Source organism: Poeciliopsis prolifica, unplaced genomic scaffold, assembly GCF_027474105.1.
Source record: "Poeciliopsis prolifica strain line A6 unplaced genomic scaffold, Auburn_PproV2 SCAFFOLD005, whole genome shotgun sequence".
NCBI lineage: Eukaryota > Metazoa > Chordata > Actinopteri > Cyprinodontiformes > Poeciliidae > Poeciliopsis > Poeciliopsis prolifica.
In genome coordinates, this window is record NW_026562380.1 from 9,010,132 (window position 1) to 9,034,643 (window position 24,512).

Sequence of the window (24,512 nt, forward strand, 5' to 3'; positions counted from 1 at the left end):
ATTTTTTTTAAATAATTTAATTGTTTAAATTTTAAATTTAATTAGTTTTTTTGAATCCACAAAATACTTTTTTACTTTTACTTTTCCCCATCTCCATGCAGCTTTAAGAAGTGTTCTCTTAGTTTCTCCAGTGGGAGACTAGAGTTGCTCAACTTGGCGTTGCATATCATGCAGATGGGACTCTGACTCCCATCTCGTTCCGTGATACACCTGAATCCATGTTGTACATCAGGGGAGCTCAAACTTTTAGAGACCAAGATCTACTTTTCCTCTCACCAGCCGGCTGAGAACTACATCTTGACACGAAGACAGAAAAATTGTAAATGAAACATTGACTTATTTTATATACAACATCAGTTATATCAGAAAGGATAAAATGACAAAAAACCTAATGTGGTTTCTTCCTCAGTGACATTCTGACACTGGGAGCAGGTTACTGGTTTCTCAGTCAGAAGCTGGTCGCAAACCTAAGGCCAGCAGGTGCCAGCAAATTTGGTTTGATGACGTCAATACGAGAAGCTGCAGACTGAGAGGAGGAACCAAAGTGCTCTGCAAAGGTAAAGGCAAATCTTCTGAATCTGGAATGTAATTAATTTAATTTCACATCATTATCGTGGTAGAAGCCATTTGTTTGTCAAAGCTTAATCAAATATGTGTGTCCTATTGGATGTTTGTTATGACACGTTCACTGCAAACGAAGAGTTAATTAGTCATTAGTCAAAGTTTGTCGTTGATTGAACGTTCAGAAACTCCAGCGGCTGTGATGAACCGCAGCGAAGGTGAACAAAGGCGAAACAAACCCGAACAGGTGATCAACTCAGAACCACCCGCAGCTTTTTGCGCTTTTTCTCTCTTCATCGTTTTAAGCATACACGTTGCCGTGGTAACCGCCTGCGCCCCGCAAGCCGAGCAAAGATTAAGTTAAAAACATTCAGTCCTTTAAAACATCAGATTTCCAGGCTTGATATTTAGTTATCGATTTTTTAATGAGTCTTTGAGTCCCTTTTTATTTGTTAATTGAACCAAAACGGACTGAATTGCGCAACATTAAGTTGAAACAATAATTACTGATGATTAATTTTAGCACGTTTCGTTGATAAAAAAAAAAAAAAAAAAATATATATATATATATATATATATATATATATATATATATATATATATATATATATATAATTCTTCAATGAAGCTACAAACCTTTAGGATCTTGGTGAATATTTTTAACAAGCCTGTCAGAAGAGGAAGTTCTGGTCTCAGAGTCCTGGAGGCCTGTCATTTCTCTTGGGTTGAACCTATGGAGATTTTCACCATGAACTCCATCCCCTGGGCATGCAGGCTGTTTGTGGTATTCTTCAGTGATTCCTAGAAGGTAGTAGGACAAGGTGGAAGTGACTTGGAATGAGAGCAGTGTAGCCACAAAGTGGAAGGCCACATCAAGTCACACCAGTCGGCAGATGCTGAGATACATGGTATGGTGTGAGTTTATCTCAGAGAGCTTTGTGAAATGGACTTCATGGCTGAAATCTTGCAGTCACCAAGGACATGTTTTCTGGAGAGACGAATCATTTCTCTGTCAGCCTGACAGAATATCTTTGGGATGAATTAGAAGCTTTGAGTCTGGCCTTCTTACCCATCAGGGTCTGACTTTACAAACTCACTTCTAAAAAAAATGGTTAAAATTTCTCAATGGTCTCCTAAACCTTGTGGAAATCCTTTTCTATTAGCCACAAAGGGTCAACCGACATTATATCAAACCTGAACTCTGGGATGTTGCTTACATGTGTGTGTGAAGGCAGACAACCAATATTTTGGCAGGATAAAGATAGTCTATTATTAATAAATCAGAGCAGCTTTTAATTTCCATCACGCAAAGTGTGGAAAACCCTTGTGACCCCTTCAGTTACCTTTTCTTTACATTGTAAACACAGTGGAGGGATGTTAATCTACTCCTAATCACACATATCTCACTTTAAGTGCAGCATGAATGTTCACTATGCCCTCTGGGTTTGAAGTCCAATCCTCTCCCTGTTCGACAAAAACAAAACGAGGCAAAAGGGTTCTGTAATGACCACACCCCCAAGTCTGTGACTAATCAGTGTCTGACTAAAACACAGAGATTTCTCATTTGGCTCATTATTATTCAAGTCATGTTAGTTGAGAATTTAATTAAACTTGATGTGAGTGCTGAAAATAAATTGGTCTCATTCCAGACTCTTTCTCATGCAGAGAAGTGGAAACTCAACAGGAAAGCAGACATAATGATCCCCTCCCTCCTTTTCCTAAACACACTTCCTTTTATAGAGAGCGGTTCCCCCAACACATCGAAAACTGCGCTGTCAGACTTACGCAAGGTTTTTCTCTCGCTCTTTTTTCTCCCTCTTTTTTATTACTTACGGACCCTTCTCTGCTTGTAAAGTTAAACTTCAGACAAAAATGAATACAGAGGAGTTTATGTTTATGTGGGCTGGAGAAAAATGAGACTTGGTTGTCTGTGTGGTTTTCCCATCTCAAAAAGGATTGGATTATAGTACTCTGAGGACAACACAATTCACTAGAAGATAAAACCTCCAAGATTTGTATGTAATTTATCATTTTGCAGCAGCATAGCAGCACTTTTGTTGTTGCTGTGAAGTATCTTCACACAGTGAGTTGGTTCAGATTGCTTGCAGTTTTTTTTTTCTTTTTTTTTTTCTTTTGGAGGTGGGTTGGTTTTGTTTCAAAGGTTCCTGGATCAAAGTCCTTCGTAGCTACATCCTGAAATTGTCTCTGCTCTGTGGGTAGACAGAGGAGACAGCAGCAGTGTTTGAGTGGAGCTCAGCTGCAGTGGAGCAGAGGGCACGAGGAGTCTGGTCGACAAATCATCGCCGGGCCAGTGAACCTAACACAACGGATCATGTGTGCTTCGCCTCTTGATGAGTACTGCGGGTCAGTCTTTTGGGTGAGTTTAACAGACTACAGATGTTCGAAAGAGAAGTCATGTTTTTTATCTCAGGATGAATACAAGGATTGCTTCTTGTGCAGACATCTAGTCTCTAACCTTTCTTGAATAAAATGTTTGTTCTAAACCTTGTTTTATTTCTTTGTATTGTTCTCAGTTTTGTCTTTAAAAAGTTCTGGTTTCATTACAACATTTAAAACAGTTCAAGCCCAGAAAAGTTTACATTTATTCTAGATTTCAGTTGATGAACTTTTTGAGTCATTTCTTTCTAATTGTAAATGGAAACCAAAGTAAGTGTTTTGCCTTTGTGAACATATTATGTGACTGTAATGAGGCTCTTCCTGGGCATGATTCAACAAGTCCGAGAACCATAACAAGTATTTCTGAGAGGTAATACTGCAGCTCATCTTCCTGAAATGTAGAGCGCCAGTACGACAGCAGCTCTTTTTCTTTTACTCATGGTATTGTATTGTATTTTATTTTTTTAAGTTATTGAAGATATCTAAAGGCAAGAAAAGTTATAAATGAAGGAGTGTTAAAGAGTTACAAGAAAAGATTTGTTTACATAAAAACAGAATTTGTGATTGGTAATCAATAAACTACAATCAACTTCCAAACATACAGCATGTACCTGATAAACTACCTTAAGGTGCAGTTCACAGAGTAAACTCATAAACTCACCGACCTCATTAAAACTCTGACGGTGATTATTACGGATCCATTCACATGACAGATTGTATGAATGTATTTTAAAGTGTGTGAATCATGTTCTTTTCAAATGATTGAAATGTTTAGCAACTCTTTCAGTTTTTTGAAAAGCGTCAGGGTCCACAGTTTTTAACTCATTACCAAAATGACTCAACTCAGAAATATTATTTAATTTATAATTAAAGTTGTTTGTGCCAGTCTTCACACATTAACATAAATTATCCTTAGAAATTACAGTGAAAATGACATCTTAAAGAAAGAGCGTTTAAACAAAGCATTCTGTTGTGGAAAAAAAAAAAAACTATTTTCAAGCACTGTTCAGGTAAAATCACTCAATCAGGTTCATTCATATATTGTGCACAATACAGAGAGTTCATAGGGCAATCACTAATGAAGCAAGTCTGGATGCAAAAGCTCTCCATGCCGCCCTACACGTAAGCTTTGTACAAAGATAAAGGATCCGAAACATGGGAAACATTTCAGGTTCCCAGGCAGCTGGAAATGACTTCCAACCTGATATGTAACCCAACTAGATTTAACTTCAGTGGGAATACACAGGAACTTAGAATAAACATATAATACAACTAACTGATGGGACCTTAATATAATTTTTCCACTTATATTGATTATAAATAAATATGACAATATTCAAAATTAATCAACACTCATCAATTACCTCTTTGGTTAAATGATATAATATCCCGCAAAAGGCAAAGAAAGAAAAAAAACATATGCAAGATACAAAAAACCTACAGGCAGTAACCTTGTCAATCCCATAAAAATTAAAAAAAGTAAATATATAGGGCCATATGAGAAAATAAATCTAAGTTTTAATAAATAAAATCAAGACAGAGGGATACAAAACTTCTCTGAATTCTTTGTTTTTGTAAACAGACTTTGTACAGGTCTTGGGAGGGAGAGTAACAGCTAACATCCCTGCAGACCTCACACATTCTGGACATGAACTGCTTGGAGTTTTATCTTTGGATATTTGTAAAAACCAGCCACCAAGGACAAACCCCCAGGTTTTCATTATGACGAGAACAGTCTCAGGGAGCCCAGATTAATAACATGCATATTTTCACTTATTCAAATATGAGTGCAAATATCATATTGCACTTGTATAGTGTACAAAAAGAACACTATACAATGTTCTTTTTGTTTTTAAAATAACTCTGTGTAGTATTCTTTTAAAAACACAATACAGCTACACATATTTTCTAATGAAAAAAGAAAACAACAAAAAAAACCCTCCTCACACCACCCATAAATTTTATATATTTCTATTTTTTAAATAGAACTAGTGTCTAATTTTGTTTGTGTGCACATGCTTGGCCAATAAACCTGAATCTGATTATTAAAGTTATTCTGATACATGTTTATGATGCATGTACATATTTGTGTTTGTACTTCAGAATGGGTCTTATTTGGACAGAGAGGACCCTGACCTCCCAGTATGTCTGGAACAGACAGTTCTGGTCTGGATCCCCCTGGGCTTCCTCTGGCTAAGCGCTCCATGGAACCTCATGTCTTTATGTAAAAGATCACAAGTAAATACAAAAGGTCGGACTAAGCTCTACCTCTGCAAACAGGTATTGTACTATTAAAACCTTCTCATTCTTTCAGTATGTGGTGCTGAGATGGAAGCATTTTAATAATCAGCCTCATCTTTCTCTTCCCTCCTGAGCTTGTTGTGTTTCTGTTGTTTCTGACGGCTATCGGAGGCCTGATTGTCACATTAGTAGAAGATTTTGGTCCAAACAGCTCAGCAGAGAAAAATTCTGCTGTATACTACACAAATCCAGTCCTCTTCGCTGTCACATGGGTAAAGTTCAGGTTTTATGTTCCGACATTTGCTCCAATATTTAAGATTGAAGCAATCTTTACAGTCTACTTTGTGATTTGATATATTTTGTTTTCAGATTCTCCTGCTGTTGTGTCAAGAAGGAGTGAGACGAAAAGAAAAGGCAGTAGACTCTGCTTCTCTTTTTCTTTTCTGGCTTCTCCTTGTCCTCTGTGACATTTTCCCTTTCCAGACCCACCTACGGGAAGCTCTCAGGCTGGTATGAGCAACCACAGATTAGCTACGGGTTTATATTTAAATTAAATATCAAATACAACATCTGTCTTACCCTTTAACATCTTTACACCTAGGGAGAGGTCAGAGATGTCCCTCGTTTCTCTCTTTTCTATGTTTGCTTTGGTCTGGAGGTGATAGCACTCATTCTCTCCGCTTTGGCTGACATCTCTCCAGAGTCAAAGGAGCTTGTGAAAAAGGTGAATTTTGTTTTTCTTATTTTGTTTAGAAATGGAAACACTACAGCGCACTGGGGAAGATGTTACGAAGATGTTTATTAGTAAACATCTTCCTAATGAAGCTAGTGCCTTGAAATTCACACCACTTACCAGTAATTACAGTCATATTACATTCATAAAGAAGCTAAAACAAAGCAAATGACTGACTTATGTGTGAAATGCAACAAAACCAGGAATAACTTCTGAACACATCAACAAGAAAGATGCAACAAATTCCAGAAAACTATCGCAAAGAAACATCATTCTCTTATCAGTGAAAACTGCATAAGACTTCACTGCTGAAGAAAAAGGACACTGAAGCTAATTCAAAGTTTGTGGCACAACATTTGAGAAAACAGCAAAATACTGGGGGAGTGTTGCTTAACATATTATTGCCTATTGTAATGTGGCACCGTCTTTTAGAATATGTATTTGCAGATTTAATTTCAGGAGGGATGAAGAAATTTAATGAGTAATATGTAATTGGTATCCAAAAATGAAACAAGCTTAGATGTTTCAGCAAGAAAGTGATTCCAAACAATGGAGACAACTATCTTTGGGTTTCAGAGAAGGAATTTAAGGCTGTTGGCAACCCAGTTGGTCACCTGACAAGAATCCAATTGAAATCAAAGAAAAAAGATCAAGTTCAGATCGCATAGAAAATACCGCCAGAACCTTCAAAAGACAGTTTGTGTAGAAGAATGAGTGGAAATCCTACTTAAGAAATATATTTTCCTACTTTGAATACACAGCATTGCACATAGCCTATAAACCTATTTTTATATTTGGTGAGAATTTTATGTTAATAGCTTCTTTATATGTATATTTGTAGTACTGTATATTAAATAACTCCTATGTTAAATAACTCTACGCTTATTTATTTATCTGTTTGTTTGTTTGTTTCCCCTTAACCACCTTAACATACCTCTATGTCTTTGTTTTCTGTTCTTTGTATTGTAGAATCCAGAGGCTGGTGCAGCATTTTTGAGCAGAATCACTTTTAACTGGATCAACAGGTGAATTCAAGCCCATTGTAGAAAGAATTTGAACAAGAGCTTGAATGGCCGAATAAATGAATGAAATCATAAATAGGCTGAACTTATACAGTCAGTTTGTATAAGTTTAATCCCCCAAAAGGGGAAAATTAAATGATGCTACTGCTTGTGCTGCAATCTAAGGTTTCTTCTTTCTTTTCCAGCATGGTGGTGAAAGGCTACAAAAACCCTCTGGTTCAGGAGGACATGTGGGACCTGAACGAGGTGGACAGCACCGCTTATATCAGCCAGGGTTTCAATCATCACATGAATTTTGAGTTGGGTAAAGCTCGGATCCGATTTCAAAAAGAATTGAAGGACAAACTGATAAAAATCCGAGGCAATTCTATGGAAGCACCTTTGCAAAGCAACGGTCTGGAGAAAGGTGTGAATCAGGATGTACTGATGATGGTGAGAACCTTTAAATACACCACACAACCTGTCCAGGTCTTTAATCCCCAATAATAATTGTATTTTTGACAGCAACACCGATTCTGTTCCAGGTGGTCCCCATATGCTGTTATGTCCTAAAGATTATGCTTACATATTTTAAATCAGGAGGAAACAGGAAAAAAGGAAGATGAAAATAAGAAGAAGAAGAAAAAGAAGGAAGACACAAATTATCCAAATTCATGGCTGGTCACCACCCTCTACAAGACATTTAAATGGCTCCTGATTGAATCTGCCTTCTTCAAACTTCTGCAGGATCTTCTGGCTTTTGTCAGTCCTCAACTCCTGAAGTAAGAATAAATAATCAACAGGTTGATTGCTATGTAGGTCCTAGCATGATTAACACTAGTTTGACTTTACCAGATTTAAAAGAAAAAAATAATTTTAGACTAAATCTATCAAAAGTCTCATGCAAACAGGTTTTACATTTTTTGAATCAGAAAAAAAAATTTACGTCAAAGTTGTTCCAGTGCTCTAGTCTGACCTTGTGAATGTTCTAAACTTTCATAGTTTACTCCTCATTGATTGGTAAGGCATTCAGTGATAACACGAGGACAGCTTGAGAAGAAAGTAAACAGAAACTAATTTCCTCTCCTAGGCAGAGCTAATCCTATACTTAGGAGGATTATGAGGGTCTTATTATCATGATAGTTAATGTTTTATTCTCTTACTCAGGTTGATGGTTTCCTTCACTCAGGACAAGTCCAGATATGCCTGGGAAGGGTATTTGTATGCCGTGCTGCTGCTGCTGGTGGCTCTTCTACAATCGTTGTTTTTGCAGCAGTATTTCCAGCGATGCTTTGTTCTGGGGATGAAGGTTCGAACTGCCCTCATGGCTGCCGTGTACAAGAAGGTAATGGTCAAAATGACAACTTGATAGGGGCTGGATAACAGAAGTTCAAAACTGCAAAAAAAAAAAAAAGAAGAAAGAAAAATCGTTTTTGAATTTTATAGTTCTATCGATGAGATTGCAAGGAAGATACAGAAGGATCTGAGTTTTTCTTGGTAGAGGGACCACAGAGTAATACTCCAAACCACCTCTCCCATGACCCTGTTGTCTGTCAGTCAGCTGGCCAAAGAAATACAACTTTTGCCTTACTTAGAGACATATTTATTGGTTTTTAAAGAATAGCTGTTAAGCTATGACTGTGTGTCTGTTTAACAACTGACTGTAGGGTGGCCATCAGAGCAGATAGCACAACTAATTGACCAGCTAATGTCAATTTTTTTTTAGCTATGATACAGAGAGCTGAAAGGGCAAAAGATATCATTTTCAGCAGAACGTTTAATTCTGGGGACAGTATTATGTACTTATTTTTTCTTAAGTATATTGCCTCATCAAAAATATACTTGGAGTGTTGCTTCATTTCTGTTTGAGAAATCCTTTAAATTTGTTGAAGTTTGTCTATAAAAAACAGTAAACATAGTTATCAAAACTGTAGCAGTAAAAAAGTCGCATTATTTAAGCAGTTGCTTTTCTTTTTGCACAAATAAATATTCTGCACTTTAATGTTTGTGCTCTTAACGTGAAACATTTTTTTCTCCATCTTTCCTTTCGCTCTCTTCTTTCAAAGGCGTTGGTGATGTCAAATGACAACCGCAAAGAGTCAACAGTCGGAGAAACTGTGAATCTCATGTCAGCAGACGCCCAGCGCTTCAACGACGTGACCAACTTCATCCACCTGCTGTGGTCCTGCCCCCTGCAGATCATTGTGTCCATCGTTTTCTTGTGGCTGGAGTTGGGACCTTCAACATTAGCTGGGCTGCTAGTAATGGTGCTCATGGTGCCAATTAATGGATTTTTAGCAACCAAAGCCAGAAATTTCCAGGTGAACAAATGGGACAAAAAGAGAATGTTTCCACACTCAACCTATTCAACATACAGCAAGTTAATCTGAAATTAGAATACTTTCAAGATGTACATTTATTTATGAAATTTGTTTTAAGATGTAGTACTGAGAGTGTGAACATTTTCAAGCCTTTAGTTATTTTCTATTATTATTATGTCTTTCAGTAAGCTGAAAAAAAAGGTAATTGGTAAAAGAAAATTAGTTTTGTAGCTTCATTGTATGTATGTTTATACTACTTATTTTTATTTCCTTCGCTGTGACTAAACTTTCAAAGTTTAACTGTTTACTCCTCATTGATTAGTAGAGGCATCAAGTGATAACACCAGGACAGCTTGAGAAGAAAGTAAATAGAAACTAATTTCCTCTCCTAGGCAGAGATAATCCTATGCCTAGAAGGACTATGAGGGTCTTATTATCATGACAAAAGGTTTCCTATCTCAGTCATGATCTTTAGTCTCAGGTTATCAACCCTTGCAGTCATTTTATAAATACTTGTGCTTAAGAGCTTACATGTTTACCAACCCCCTTGGATTGCTCATTAATATTGAGATCTATTTTGTTATTTTATACAAGGATAAATAATCTGCTTTTCAGATAGAAAACATGAAGTTCAAAGACAAGAGAATGAAGATAATGAACGAAATGCTCAATGGAATCAAGGTAATTTATTTTGAATGTTACTGTTTGGAGACAGTCTTTGTCATATTTATATCCTGTGGTATACTTTGCTCATGTCTCAAGTTCCCTGCAACACTTCACACCTTGTCCTTGTCCACCATCTCTCACCAGATTCTGAAGCTGTTTGCGTGGGAGCCGTCCTTCCAGACTCAAGTTGAAGATATCAGAGGAGAAGAACTGAAGGTGATGAGGAAGTTTGCCTATCTCACATCTGTCTCAACTTTCATCTTCACCTGTGCCCCTGCTTTGGTGAGTCATGTCAGATGTTTTCAAAGAGAAACTAAAAACTTGCAAGGGTCCTTGATGCTAACCCAACCTGTGCTTTGTTTATGGACAGGTTTCTCTGGCCACATTTGCTGTGTTTGTCAGTGTGAATTCAAACAACATATTAACTGCTGAGAAAGCCTTCACGTCAATCTCTTTGTTCAACATCCTTCGATTTCCGCTGGCCATGCTTCCGATGCTTATTGCTTCCATTGTACAGGTAGATAAACTGCTCTAATTGCTACTTGGACACAAGTCAGAGTTGTAAAAAAACACTAACTATCTGTTAATTTCACACGTCAGACAATGGTGTCTAAAAAGAGGCTGGAGAAGTTTCTGGGAGGAGATGATCTTGACAGCGACATCGTGCGTCATGACCCTAGTTTTAGTAAGTCTCTCTTTCTTTCCTATCCATAGAAGTGACATGTTGATCAAATCTGTCAGATGTACTGTTTTTTTTTTATCTCCATTAATCATTTTTCTTTTAGATTCTGCTATCAGCATATCCAATGGGTCCTTTGCATGGGAAAAAGACTCTGAGCCTCTATTGAAAAAGTACGTTTGCTTTGTTTATTATACAAGCATTCCTGGGCACAGTTAAATCAAACTAAACTTTTGCTGTTTTCTTAAAGTTAGGATTGCTATTTTTATTCCTATTCATTATATTTCACCATAACAACAGAACATTGAAGAAGTTTTTTTTATTTTTTACTTTCTTGAAATCCAAAGTTTACATGTCTCCTTGGTATTTAGTTGGATTGTTTTTTAAACTGTTGGGCTTGGTTTAAGCTTCTCAAAATAGTTTATTTACCTATTTCTTCTGAAAATACAAATGTAGTTCATTCATTTGTGTTCCACCTGGCTCACACTTTAAGTGTGTGGGATTGAGATTATATCTTTGTGATGGCCACTGAAAAGCATTTTTTTAATCCTTAATAATTTTCCAATATGTTTAGAATCATTTGCTCCAAGCTTTAAACATTCTAGTTTTATTATGGTCAAATTCTTACAATTTTGTCAAATGTGATCACTCCAAAGTGAGGTCATTGTCCCTTAAAGCCATCACAAAGAATTTTGTTTATAATGTTGCTAATGGAGTAATGACATTTTCCTTCTTGAGTGTCTTTTCAACTCAGTTCATTTGCTGGACTTATTTCACTGGGTCAATCTTCACGCTGTGTGTTGATAGAACCAGTTTTCTGACAGCTGGCTTGAAATTCTCATGCAATTTATACTGAATGTGCCATCTGGAAACTGTACCAAACAGCACAGTTTCCAGATGGCCAAACAGTACAGTTTCCAGACCTGTGGAGCTCCACAATTCTCTTTCTTGTATCCTGAATGACTTCTTTGATTTTTCCATGATGTCACAGGTTTTTTCTGGATGTCTTAGGTACATTCAGAATTAGGCCTTCACGTAACTCAAATGTGAATTAAAATATCAGAAGCCAACAAAACCATGACAGACTTCTGATATTTTTATTCAAGAAAAGGGTTGTGATCTTTTTACAAAGTTTATGTACATGTCTGGTTTCAGCCATATATGTATCGCAGTATTTGGCCACAAAATTCCCTTTTAATCTTTATATTATTTGGAGGATATACAATGTGATTTCTGTCTGTTTCCCAGTGTGTCGCTGGATATCAAACCTGGTCGGTTGGTAGCTGTAGTGGGAGCTGTGGGCTCAGGGAAATCATCACTCATGTCAGCCCTCCTAGGGGAGATGCACAGCACCAAAGGCTTCATCAACATTCAGGTACTGCTTGATTAAAGGCTTGATTAATGTTTATTGAATTGCATTAGTATACTTAATGACATCTTTTTTTTAAGGGTACTTTTAATCCCTTATGAAAAGGTTCAAGTTTGAATCATCAGGTGGTCCAATGAAGTATTAGTTGTTATTTTTCTGCTCAGAAAAACTGTTTTTGAGAAACCTGTGGAGAAAATGCTAAAGATTTCAGTAATTAATGATATCATGTCTTGATCTTTTTTCTATTATCTATTTGATATTTATTGAAAATATTTGCACTTAATAATGACTCATAAACATTTTGTTGAAAAATGTTCATACTTAATGCAATAGGGATGATATAACAAGCTTTCTTGACTCAATAAAAACATTGTGACGTAGTTGAAAAAAAGACAAAGAGTCACATTGATTCATAATATCCATTGTCAAGTTTGCTCATAAAACTTTCTTGTAGTTTTTCTATTGTTCTGAAAATCATATCATTGTGTTTGAGGACAAAGTTCTGCAATATAATTAAAAAAAAACATATGTCAGATTAAAAAAGTTTTCTACAGAGGCATGTGCTCTGGGCACTGATTCTACAAGTACTGCTATCTAAAATAAATAATATTCTGCTCTGATGAACTTTTTGTACATATCTCTACTAAGGATGAATTTACAGCTGTGTGTGCTGTAGTATTGCTACTGTGTTTTGTTGTTGATGTACCATCCATGTTTGAAACAAATCTTACCTGCATGAAGTAAGTGTAAATGTTGAGCTAGTGGGCACAGCCAGCAGATGTTTATTTGAATTTAAAGTGACAAGATGCACTAAACCAGCAAAAGTGCAGGGTCCATCTCATAATCTGAGAATTGTTTTTGTATTGGAAAACATTTAATGAGCAAAAAATGAGCATGTTTTGCATAGTCCATACATATATAAAACCCATAGATCAAGCATGAAAGCTTGAACATGAAAGCTTGAACATGAAAGCTTGAATAAGCTTTCATTCCTGTTCAAGGAAGCATGAACGCTCCCTTTTACTCCCGTTGCTTATTACTAGAAACAATCCAACCTTAATGTAAAATAAGTGGCATTCAATCTGAAAGTAAGAATGTGGGTACATGAGACTGGCACCTTATGTGCTTTTTGTATTTCCACCCAGGGCTCTCTTGCATTTGTACCACAGCAAGCCTGGATCCAAAATGCCACTCTGCGGGATAACATCTTGTTCGGCTCTCCCTATGAAGAGCAGAGGTTCGAAGACGTACTGGAGGCCTGTGCTCTGGGCCCCGACCTCAAGCTGCTGTCTGCAGGAGATCTCACTGAGATTGGAGAAAAGGTAGGTTCATGTGTTTAGATTTTGATTCAGACAGGTAGGTATGCTCACAATGTGAGTTTTGATCGAATGTTATATGGCTGTGAGGTAAAATAAAAACCTTGTGGGGTTATGAAACCTCATATTATTAAGTGTGTGCTCTCATTTTTGTTTGTAGGGTATCAATCTCTCAGGAGGTCAGAAACAGCGTGTCAGCTTGGCCAGAGCCGCTTACAGTCAGGCTGATATTTTACTGTTAGATGACCCCCTGTCTGCTGTTGACTCACATGTTGGAAAGCATCTATTTGATAAAGTTATTGGACCCAAAGGAATTCTGCAAAACAAGGTTTGTTCTTGCCCTGCTCTAGTGTCTACAACACTAAAACTGAAAGTGAAAGAAACAGTCTACACAAACTGCCAAAGAATTGTGCAGAGAATAAACATTGTGCATCTATCACATCTTATACAGACTCTATTGTTGACATTGCCTTTTCCTGTTAAATAAAAAATCCAACTTATTTAATTTGAACTTATGATACTTGCTGCAATTATGAGAATTTCCAAAAACAATGACAAGAACAGTAGGAAATTTAGTTTCTTAGTAGCTGAACTATATTTAAAAAATCAAATTAGATGAAAATTGATTTAAATTAGGCTTCATGTAATACTAATATCTCTAACGTTTACCATAATTTTTGTATCAATAAAGGGAAGTAAATAGAAAATATTAATTTATTATTGAATTTGCTTTTTTCTCTGCAGACTCGTGTCCTGGTGACTCATGGAATTAGCTTCCTGCCTTTCGTAGATGAGGTAGTAGTTTTAGTAAATGGACAGGTTTCCGAGGTTGGTTCCTACCAGAGCCTTCGTGCCAGTAAAGGGGCTTTTTCAGAGTTTTTGGACACATATGCCAAAGAGCAAAGTAATCAGACACATTCAAAAGAAGGTAATTTCATCATTCCTTTTCAATCATCATGGCTATAAAAGGCTGCATAATTACAGTATGTGTGTATTGGATCATTACAGAAAATGATGCTGCATTGAGCATCCTATACTGTGTAATTACGTGGATGGTTTTTGATCAATTCCTTTGCAGATGGTTACCAAGATATAGTAGACTTAGAAACCATCCATGAGAGAGATGACCTTCAGGCAGACTCTTCTCTCGAGGACGCTGTTTCTGTCTCACTGAGAAGAGAAAACAGCATCCGTCGCAGCCAAAGAGGAACAGGGTCCAGGTTTGTTCACATTGCTGTCTTAAGTAACAAATGACGCAAAAAAACAAAAACATAGTTAGGGTGTGCTGCAATATTTTTGGGGCCTGCCCATAGCAATGCAGTGCCTGACTTGCAAAGCAAGTCAGTTACTACCTCCATGCATTGCATGGCAATTTTTACATCATGTCATTGCTCTTTTGGCAATTATATAACTGACTTAACTGAACCAGTGTTACACATGGGATTAGTGTTGCCATTTAAAATGAAGCTTACTGACAATTTCAAAATAAAAGCCTTCATATTCCTTTCAGGTTAGTGCACTGCCATAAGCGGTGCAATAATATTAACTCGCATTATCTTTTTGTCTCGGGTTAGGTAATTACTGAGACAGAGCCCTAACCCTTGCGTAATTACCCTTGCGCAAGGCAATTACCATTAGGTATTAAGGTATAGCTATTTCTCTTACTTATTAGCCATGCTTAGTTATTAGCCATGTTTAGTGTCTATAAATGGAGTAAGTCATTTACAGACAACATGTTAGTGATGCCCCACATGCTACTGAGAGTATTCACGCTAGCATTAGCATTTTGGCTAATTTTAGCTTATACACTCATTTTAACATACTGTGAATGGTGCAAGTCCATCTTAGTCAACAAGCTTGTGACTCTCCACGGGCTACTTTGTAATTTTTAGCATTGATGCTAATTTTTAGCTTCAGAACGCTGGGTCCAAACCAAACCAGGCCCTGGTTAAATTTCTTCAGAAATTTTCTAGTTTCAAACTACTTCTTGATACTTCTCATTCAAGATATACTCATGTGCTCATGTTTTTTTTTCTTTTTCCTGTTGTATTTTATTCAGTTTCAGATTAAAGAAAAATGACAGCGTAAAACCAACTGAAGATGTTAATGAGACAAAGAAAGGTCAAAGGCTAATAGAGAAGGAAACTATGGAAACGGGGCAGGTATACATTTTGAGTCTACCTCATCTAGCAACTGAAGTTAACCAATAAATGAATCTGTAGAGCATGTCTTCTTAGTGTGCTCTCTCATTAACATCCAGGTAAAATTCTCAGTGTATCTCCAGTACCTGAGAGCCATGGGATGGGGATATACTTTTTGGATCATCTTCATTTACTTCATCCAGAATGTTGCATTCATTGGTCAAAACTTGTGGCTGAGTGACTGGACAAATGATGCAGTAGATTACTATAACATCACATACCCTACCCAGAAGAGGGACACCAGAGTAGGAGTGTTTGGTGCTCTTGGACTGGCTCAAGGTAACTGACCTTTTATTTTATAATTTTCAGATTTAAGTCATTTGGTTTGCTTACACCACAATATCTAAGGTTTTCAGAGTTGAGACACTGAAGAAATTTGTTCAGGGTCACAATAGCATTACTGATCTGGCCTGATCTAGTCTAATCTAATCTAATCTAATCGAATCGAATCTAATATGTGTTACTCTCTAATAACTTGAGATAGCACTGAAAGTGACTACCTCAAGTCACTTGTGAGGTGTTCCATGTTCTTGATACTTCTCATTCAAGGTATACTCATGTGCTCATGTCTATAGACCAATGAGAAATACTTGCTCAAGAATCAGAAGTTGAATTATCTTGTAAACAAGCATGAATTAACATAACATAGATATGGGATTGTGTGCTTATTTTTATTTTGGAACTTTACTAATTTTTCATTCATTAGAGTTTTTTCATCTGTCACTGCAAAAACACAAATATTAGGTTAATAGGTCAGTCCTAGTTTATCTGTGTGATTTTGGGCAGAATGGTTGTTCTGTGTGTGTGTGTTGTCCTGTTAAAGTCTGGCTACTTGCCCATGGTGTAACCCCACATCTCACTCGATGACTGCTGGAAATAGCCATTGACATTCACATGGGACATTAACCATATATAACTGCTTATATTACAGGTATTTTAGTGTTCCTTGGCACACTTCTCCTAGCCAATGCCTCAGTCAGCGCATCGCGGATTCTGCATTCAAGACTGCTAAACAACATTCTCAGAGTCCCTATGCTTTTCTTTGACACAACACCAATTGGAAGAGTCGTCAACCGATTTGCCAAGGTGGGGTTCTATTTATACATTTTCTTTTTGATCATTGCTGTATTTATTCACACTTGGAAAACCTCTTTGAGATTTTACTGTTTTAATCTGCACTCAGTCATAATAAGTAACTAATTAAAGATTAGTTATCTTACATTCTTCTCGTCTTCCTGTAGGACATATTCACAGTAGATGAAGCCATCCCTCAATCGTTCCGCTCCTGGATCTTGTGTCTGCTAGGCGTTCTGGGAACATTGTTTGTCATCTGTCTGGCAACTCCTTACTTCACCATCATCATCATTCCTCTTGCTGTGATTTACTTTTTTGTGCAGGTGAGTGAACCCCAACACAGGCAGAGTGAAACAGTATGGAAAAGAATGAATGATAGAGTGCCACAAAACAATAATATTCTAATATTCTTATTAGATCTGGTACACTAAGTGACTGTCCTGTCTTAGTTGCAACCTCTGTTGATACTATAGAGAGTACGCAAAAAATGCTAACAGGCACTAACTTCCTTTGTGAGCACAAAGTAGAGTTCAGGATCAAGCATGGCTTACAATAAGCGCCCTCGAAGTGAAAAGAGGTCATCTTATTTTTCCTGTTACCGATTCACACATTATTCTCTCTCTTTGTCTTTAGTTAGATTTATAGAAAGAAAGCTGCATGGAGAAATGGCATGCAGCCTGAGGTGCTCTCAACCTCAGCTCCTCTACATGCTTCCCTTATTCTCATCTGTATGAGGCAGATGGGTCCTCCGCTCTTAAGCTGGGAGAAATTGGTCTCTTCACTTCTAAAACGTTTAAATTGTCAGACCACAAAGACAGATTTCAACTTTAATTCAGCTTGACATGGATCATTCAGAGCTGAAGCACAGATGTTAAAGTGCTTCTATCTTGCTTTTAAATCAACTGAATTATAAAAAACAGAATTATTAGTAAACCTCCTCAGTCTTTCTGCTCTGAAATTATGAAAACAATTACCTTTTTGCCTGTACACGATGAATATAGTTTAGCAAATTAATAAAGAGTTAAGACAGCTTTGAAGCATATAACTGGCATAAACTCTGAGGAAGATGAGATCAAGTCTTGGACCAAACCAGCTGGAGATGATTATGATTGGTATGATTAACATTGCTGTAATCACACCAATATATTCGCTGTGTCAAACAGTTGAAGAAAATCAACTTGTGGAAGCTCATTAACAATTAAGCTATTCTATGAAATGTCTTCAGACAAACTACGACTAATTTTTTAGTAAGGCGCACTGCCACTACATTTGGGTACATTAGCATTTTAGAAATAATGACATAAAACATGCCAATATATTGTCCTAAAAACAGTCCAGTAAAAATAAAGAAAAGCAAATGGCCATCAGTAAAAATCCTAACATTGCAGGGCAGGGTCTGGAACAGGTCATTTTGGCCCATTTAGCCAGGAAAAAATAGACAGACCTGCAAGGCGACTGGCAACTGGTGGCTAAAAAGTACATTACCCACAGACATGCATAAAGTTCCCCCCCTTCCACACTACATAGATAATATTTATTGCAAAAGTGTATCTTGTCAAAGAAACAATCCCTCCTGGGAGATGTTTGATGAAAAGTGTCTTGGTTTTGGAAAGCTTTTCCTATAATTATCAAGTTTTTGTTTTCTCTTCACTACCAGCGATTCTATGTAGCAACTTCACGACAGCTGCGCCGCCTGGACTCAGTGTCTCGCTCGCCTATATACTCTCACTTTGGTGAGACTGTGTCAGGTCTGTCTGTAATAAGAGCTTACAAACACCAGGAGCGCTTCCTGAAACACAATGAAGTCACTATCGATGAAAACCTGAAAAGTGTCTATCCCTGGATCGTGTCAAACAGGTCAGTATTAGAAGCAGATCTTCAAAATAATATTTTTCAAAGTACTAAGTGATGGCAGATTTTAATGGAACACCTTTTCAAAATGTATATTTGTCGGTTTCAGTATATGATGTTTGTTTACTCAACAGATGGCTGGCCATCCGCCTGGAGTTTGTGGGAAACCTGGTGGTGTTTTTTGCTGCTCTTTTTGCTGTAATAGCCAGGAATAACCTTGATAGTGGCCTGGTTGGTTTGTCGATATCATATGCCCTTAATGTGAGTCACTGAATCTCCTTTACTGTATTTTAGGACAAATAGCACAAAAATAACAGTAGTAATGAGTGAAGATTCAGTATTAACGAAACCAGCTAAAACACTTTAATTTCTATTTCTCGTTTGGGTTTCCAGGTAACTCAAACCCTCAACTGGCTGGTAAGGATGACCTCAGAACTAGAGACCAATATTGTCGCTGTGGAGAGAGTCAGTGAATACTGTGAGCTTGTGAATGAGGTAGGCTGTCTTTCATTGTTTCTCCACTACAAATCTGCTGTCTCACTGTTTCCTATTTTGACATTTGCATGGCATTTAGAAGACATATGTTACTTGGATCACAGTGTGAGAAACTAGAGAAATTCTTTAAGCATCAATCACTGTGGTGTTTTTTTTTTTAAGTATGTGAGCTGTTTTCAAAATCACTGTGTGTGTATATCTATATCTATCTAAGCTGTCTATCTATCTGTCTGTCTATATAAATATATGTATTACGATATTCTTCCACTGTCGTTAGGATTATACTCTGGTATGCAATACTGTTATATGTGTATTACAATAATGGCATATTCACTAGTATATTATACATTTGGATAGATCTACAAGATATACATTCCAAACATCATCAGCCTAACTTAATGACGTCACTGATGAGGCTGTTCTTCTTCAGGCTCCCTGGGTGACTCAGCATCGGCCTTCAGAGAAGTGGCCTGAAGCAGGAAGGCTGAAGTTTGTAGACTACAAAGTCCGATACAGACCTGAACTGGACCTGGTCCTGAATGGGATTACTTGTGATATTGGCAGCACTGAGAAGGTTTGTGTGTGGGATGGAGGTGTGTGTCACTGTTTATAAACCATATAAAACAACCTTCTATAATTCAAAACAAAAAAAGGGAGTTTTGAATTAATAAATGTGTCCTTGTGTTCATGTCATACCAGCAGGGTTATATTAAGGTCAATTTATTGCATCTCATTTATTTGCAAGCAATCTGAATTTGAACTTCATATCATTGTGGAGAGAATATCAGACATTAAAGAGAAACAGCAATAGCTAAAATAAAAAGGTACTTTAATGGACCATATTTATGGGCAAATATTGTTTCAAACTTGAAGGAACTCAATCTGCGGTGAATCAGAATATTGAATAAATTGTGAAATAATTCTGGATAATTACATAAAAACCATAATAACAAAACTTTGAGCTAAAAGCACAGATATGCCTGTTGTGAGCTATGCCATAAACACATTCTTCTCTTCTTTATCTTTGCTTCTTCAGCTTTAGAAAACAGTGCTCATGTTGACTCTCAGCTAATTTTGTTTGTGTCTTAATTTAAAAATAAAACCAATGTGTATTGCTTAGAGACCTGATAGCTGTAGATGGTAGAACTAGAGACCATAATTTGCATTTCTTGGATATTAAAACTTACTTATAAGGAATGTCCGCATTGGTTTGGCTGGTTTGAGTTTATTGCACAAAGAGGAAACATAATGAAGAAGGATTTTTTTTTTTTGTTCTTGGCTTTAACAAATGTATAATATATTGAACATACATATAGAAATATCCTTTATCGTCTCACAATGTTAATTTCTAGTATTCATATTAGAAATGTCTAAAAATACATGAAATTGTATAATGTATTTGATTTGCGTTAGGTGTGCATAAGGTAGCTCTCTCTGCAATGCAAAGAGTTTTCTGTGAACATGTTGCTGGAGGTGACAAAACGGATCACATACAGCCTTTGTCTCACACCTTGAACAATGTAGTTAAGGGCATAAAAGGAATCTTTGGTTAATAATTTGCCTTACAAAATGTTATCTTTGAAACTATTTGTGTGTGAACAGAATTTACCAGTAGATTTAGTTTTAGACTTCGTAAATTAGCTTCTTTGCTTTGCACATTGTCAATATTAATGACTACTGGTGCTGCTCTACAAATAGTTATTTTCCACTATGCTTTTGAAGGAATGTCAAGCCTTGAGAAAACATAGAGATGCTCCAAATGACACTGACATTTTTGTATATCCTACATTTATCATATTAAATGCACAAATGAACAAACTGTACAATTTTCCACCTTTTTATGTCCAGTTGCATGTTGGTGCCACATTATTAACGCACCAGATTTGTCTGTCCCTTCAGATCTGGAGTTTGAGAAAGCTCTCCAGGAGATCCACAACTTTAGATTGAGACATTTCTTGGCTTTAAATAACACAGTAAACGTTGCATTAACACAGTTATTGGCTCCAATCAGAGTGAAAATGTGAAATAATTGTATTAATTTATGTTATTCCAACTGGTTGTGTCTTCTAAAAGATGGGTTATGCAAAAAAAAAAATCAATTATCATATTTAGGATCTCAATTTTATACTAAATTTAAGCTTTCTTTTATTACTTTCAGATTGGTATAGTGGGTCGCACTGGAGCTGGAAAATCAAGCCTGACAAACTGCCTGTTTCGCATAATTGAAGCAGCCGATGGACGTATCCTCATTGATGATGTAGATATCTCTAAAATTGGACTGCACGATCTAAGAAACAGACTCACAATCATCCCGCAGGTAAACACCAAAGACAAAAACAATGCAAAAGCAAGGTCATCTTTTCTGCTAAGTACAATAACCTATTTGCTTCTGGAGCGCAGGATCCAGTCTTGTTCTCTGGGCCACTGAGGATGAACTTGGATCCATTTGACAAATTCAGCGATGAGGAGCTCTGGAGAGTGCTTGAGCTGTCTCATCTAAAGGATTATGTAGCTGGGCTGAAGGAAGGATTGCAGCATGAGGTTGCAGAAGGGGGAGAAAACCTCAGGTGGGCAGCATAAACTTAAACAGTGATTACAATTCAAATCACAGTAAATGAATACAGAATGTGAAAACATACAGTTGTTGGTAACTGATGGAATACTTGAGTTTTCAGTAAACAGAACAATATCGTTCCCAACACAATTCCTTCCTAAAATAAGATGTTTATGCCATATGTACACAACACTTTAGTCTAACCCGATCTCAGTCCCAGTGAGTGTCCACGTGGGATTTTATTTTAATTTCTGAGAGCTCCAGATAAGATCTGAACATCTGCCTCTCTCTTCCAGTGTTGGTCAGAGGCAGCTGCTTTGTCTGGCTCGGGCTCTGCTGAGAAAGTCTCGAATCCTGATCCTGGATGAGGCCACTGCGGCCGTTGACCTGGAGACAGACGACCTGATTCAGACTACAATCCGCAAAGAGTTCTCCCACTGCACGGTGCTCACCATCGCCCACCGTCTGCACAGCATCATGGACAGCTCCAGGTGAGTCAGAGTTCAGCACGAGAGTCTGAAATGTCCTCACAGGTGCTTCATTCTACTTTAAATGCTTGTTTGCGTCTGAGGGAGACTCAAATAATTTTAAATCACAATTGATCAATCAATCAATTATGAAACATAGGTCCATACATAAATAAAAGGGACTATAAAATGTAAAAGAAAAATTTAAAATATAAAATCTGGAATAAATACAATCTAACATGAATAAGACTAAAAAAAATAAAAAAAACACTATATGAAATAATTTACACCCACATTATTTAACTAGTTTATCTTCAGACAGTAACAGAGAGTAAGGTTTATAACTGCTATAATTATACTGTTTCCAGCACTATCTAATCATTCACTGAAACTGAACTTTACTTAAAGGTGCTTTAAAGGTGCAGCTTTTTGCACATAAATGGTGCAATTCTTTCTCCCTTGGTATGCTGTGAAACATCTTTGTTTTCAAATCGGAGATGAATGACTCAAACGTGAAACGAGGGATTTAAAACTCTTTACTTTTAAAGCTTGTTAAAGCACCACCACAGAGATGGCCACTTCCTTGCCCATAACTCACATTTTTACAGTCAATATTGAAAAGTGATGCCTTGAGACATGTTGTCATACAGAATATGTTGGAATAAAATATCTGTTTCTGTTGTGACCTACACCATCTGAAGACAAACACATTACATTTTGATAGAACTGCAATTGTTTTTTCTAAATTACTTTTAAAGCTTGAATGTGAAATATTGTCAGTGAAAATAAACATGAAACCTTGAAACAGACTCAAAGCATAGAATGGCCTTGAAAATATATTTTAAAAAAGGCACTTATCCTCATATTGCCTATGATTCATATTTTGTTTCTACGATGACTTTATTGTTCTGCATAAAACACAAACAGTGTATGTTCATGTCTCTTTCATTTAGCTATGTTTTCTTTTATCACTGTCAGAATAAACTCTGCTCAGTGAGTTAACGCATGTTTCTGCTCCACAGGGTGATGGTTCTTGATGCTGGTCAAATTGTAGAATTTGATTCTCCAAGCAACCTGATGCAAAAAAGAGGCCATTTCTACTCCATGGCAAAAGATGCTGGAATAACATCAGAAAGTATGACATCTCTTTAATGAGAAGTGCTTTATTGTTTGTTTGTTTTTAAAGATGACTTAATTTTCAGAATTTTTTTCCCTGTTTTGTCCAAAAACCATTAAGAAACATTGCAAGCTGTGTTGTATTTATAAGAAACAATATGAAGAAATTATATTGCACGTGTATATAATTTTTATATGGTAACAATAAACATTCTTTCTGAACTAATGCTTCATGTATTTACTATTTTATTTTTTATAACTAAATTAGATCTTTAAAGAAACTGAATTGTTACGTCCTTTTGGATATAAGCTCTTTTGGCACTGTCTTTCACATCGGTGACAATACAATGTAATTAATTTGAGTAGGGTTGTCAAAATCAATATTTTTAATCAATACTCTTAGAAGATACTTTTTGTCTGAAAATTGATACACACTAAGCCATTTTTAGGCTAAGTTATCACATATCTTTATTTACCAGTGCTGCAGACACTCCTATGAAGGCAACAAGTGCTATATCCTCTAAGTAATTTGTTAAATGCATTTTCAGATCAAAAAACAAATGAAAGGCAAGATGATGGGATTTACAACAGAAAAAAGTAGCAGCTTAAAAAAAAAATACAGGTTCAGGCTTCAGAGCCTCAGTGTAATCAGTTCAGACTGATCAGTGCAAAACATAAATTTTGGATTTGTGACCACCATTTTTCCTGACTTCTTCCACCAATAGAGAAACATAAAATAGACCTGTTTTGCTGCTCATAACAGGTACATTATGAGCAGCCCCATCTGCGTCCTGTTATGCTGCTCATAAAATACTATCGTCTCCCCTTTGATAGTGAGGATAGAACTGATTTTCCAGGTTTAAAAAAACTTCCAAAAGAGGAAAAGTTGTTTGAAACCTTCTAGGACAGATACTTTTCTCCTTTATTTTTAATTTTACAATCCTTTTAGGCCTCACACCACAGCGAAGGTCATTTGCTGGAGTTAAAACCAAACATCAAACTGTGAAAGAAAGGATGTTCAGTCTTTGAACATGGCATGGTTGTTTGGTACAGGTCCAGATTTTCACATACAGCATCTTTCAGGTTTACAGACAAAGAGAGAGTACCAAGCGAGCAACTTTTGTCTGGGCAAAATGCCTTGTTCTTGTTGTCAGCAGAATAAGCAGACTAATTTGAGGGCATTATATGTGGAATAGCATCTCTGACTTGAAAGTAAAATCTTGAATCACATTGTCAACAACAACCTTTAATAACCTCAGAGCTGAACATTGACTGAGATGTTGCGATTTTGGCCATGTTTTGATTCATAGAAATCATATTTTTCTTCCACATCTTGTTGATTTTGATTTCCTTTTTAATGCATTTAAGATTATCTCTGACTGAGGAGTCTATCATCCCCTTAAACCTAGAGGTATTTGTTTTAGAAATGTATTTTACAAGTCGATAACATGTTCCATCAATATACGACTT

The 24,512-nt window shown here is 36.6% G+C and overlaps 1 protein-coding gene across 3 annotated transcripts; it reads left to right on the top strand.

Annotated features, from left to right (window-relative positions):
* Nucleotides 1-540: 540 nt before the first annotated feature.
* abcc2 (ATP-binding cassette, sub-family C (CFTR/MRP), member 2) lies at nucleotides 541-23,258 on the top strand. 3 transcript variants are annotated; one of them, XM_055029563.1, is made up of 33 exons: nucleotides 541-557; nucleotides 2,782-2,938; nucleotides 5,062-5,238; nucleotides 5,334-5,471; nucleotides 5,569-5,709; nucleotides 5,801-5,923; nucleotides 6,902-6,957; nucleotides 7,140-7,386; nucleotides 7,534-7,715; nucleotides 8,101-8,278; nucleotides 9,000-9,254; nucleotides 9,870-9,935; nucleotides 10,065-10,202; nucleotides 10,291-10,437; nucleotides 10,521-10,605; nucleotides 10,706-10,772; nucleotides 11,848-11,974; nucleotides 13,114-13,290; nucleotides 13,445-13,612; nucleotides 14,029-14,212; nucleotides 14,363-14,504; nucleotides 15,344-15,446; nucleotides 15,545-15,764; nucleotides 16,417-16,571; nucleotides 16,727-16,882; nucleotides 18,217-18,416; nucleotides 18,545-18,671; nucleotides 18,804-18,905; nucleotides 19,336-19,479; nucleotides 21,064-21,222; nucleotides 21,306-21,472; nucleotides 21,756-21,950; nucleotides 22,949-23,258. In XM_055029563.1, exons 2-33 carry the CDS (start codon nucleotides 2,894-2,896, stop codon nucleotides 23,076-23,078), a joined length of 4,701 nt encoding a protein of 1,566 aa, XP_054885538.1. In that variant the 5' UTR covers nucleotides 541-557; nucleotides 2,782-2,893; the 3' UTR covers nucleotides 23,079-23,258. The 3 variants fall into 3 exon arrangements, with proteins under 3 accessions (XP_054885538.1, XP_054885537.1, XP_054885539.1); XM_055029562.1 differs by lacking the exon at nucleotides 541-557 and adding an exon at nucleotides 2,330-2,700; XM_055029564.1 differs by lacking the exon at nucleotides 541-557 and adding an exon at nucleotides 2,330-2,644.
* The last annotated feature ends 1,254 nt before the right edge of the window (nucleotides 23,259-24,512 follow it).

Bases quoted from the DNA above. Each gene is read 5' to 3' on its own strand.
- abcc2 (XM_055029563.1), top strand. From the start codon at position 2,894: ATGTGTGCTTCGCCTCTTGATGAGTACTGCGGGTCAGTCTTTTGG. The intron at 13,291-13,444 runs GTAGGTTCATGT...TTTTGTTTGTAG, and splicing joins TCACTGAGATTGGAGAAAAG to GGTATCAATCTCTCAGGAGG. The intron at 14,505-15,343 runs GTTTGTTCACAT...TATTTTATTCAG, and splicing joins CAAAGAGGAACAGGGTCCAG to TTTCAGATTAAAGAAAAATG.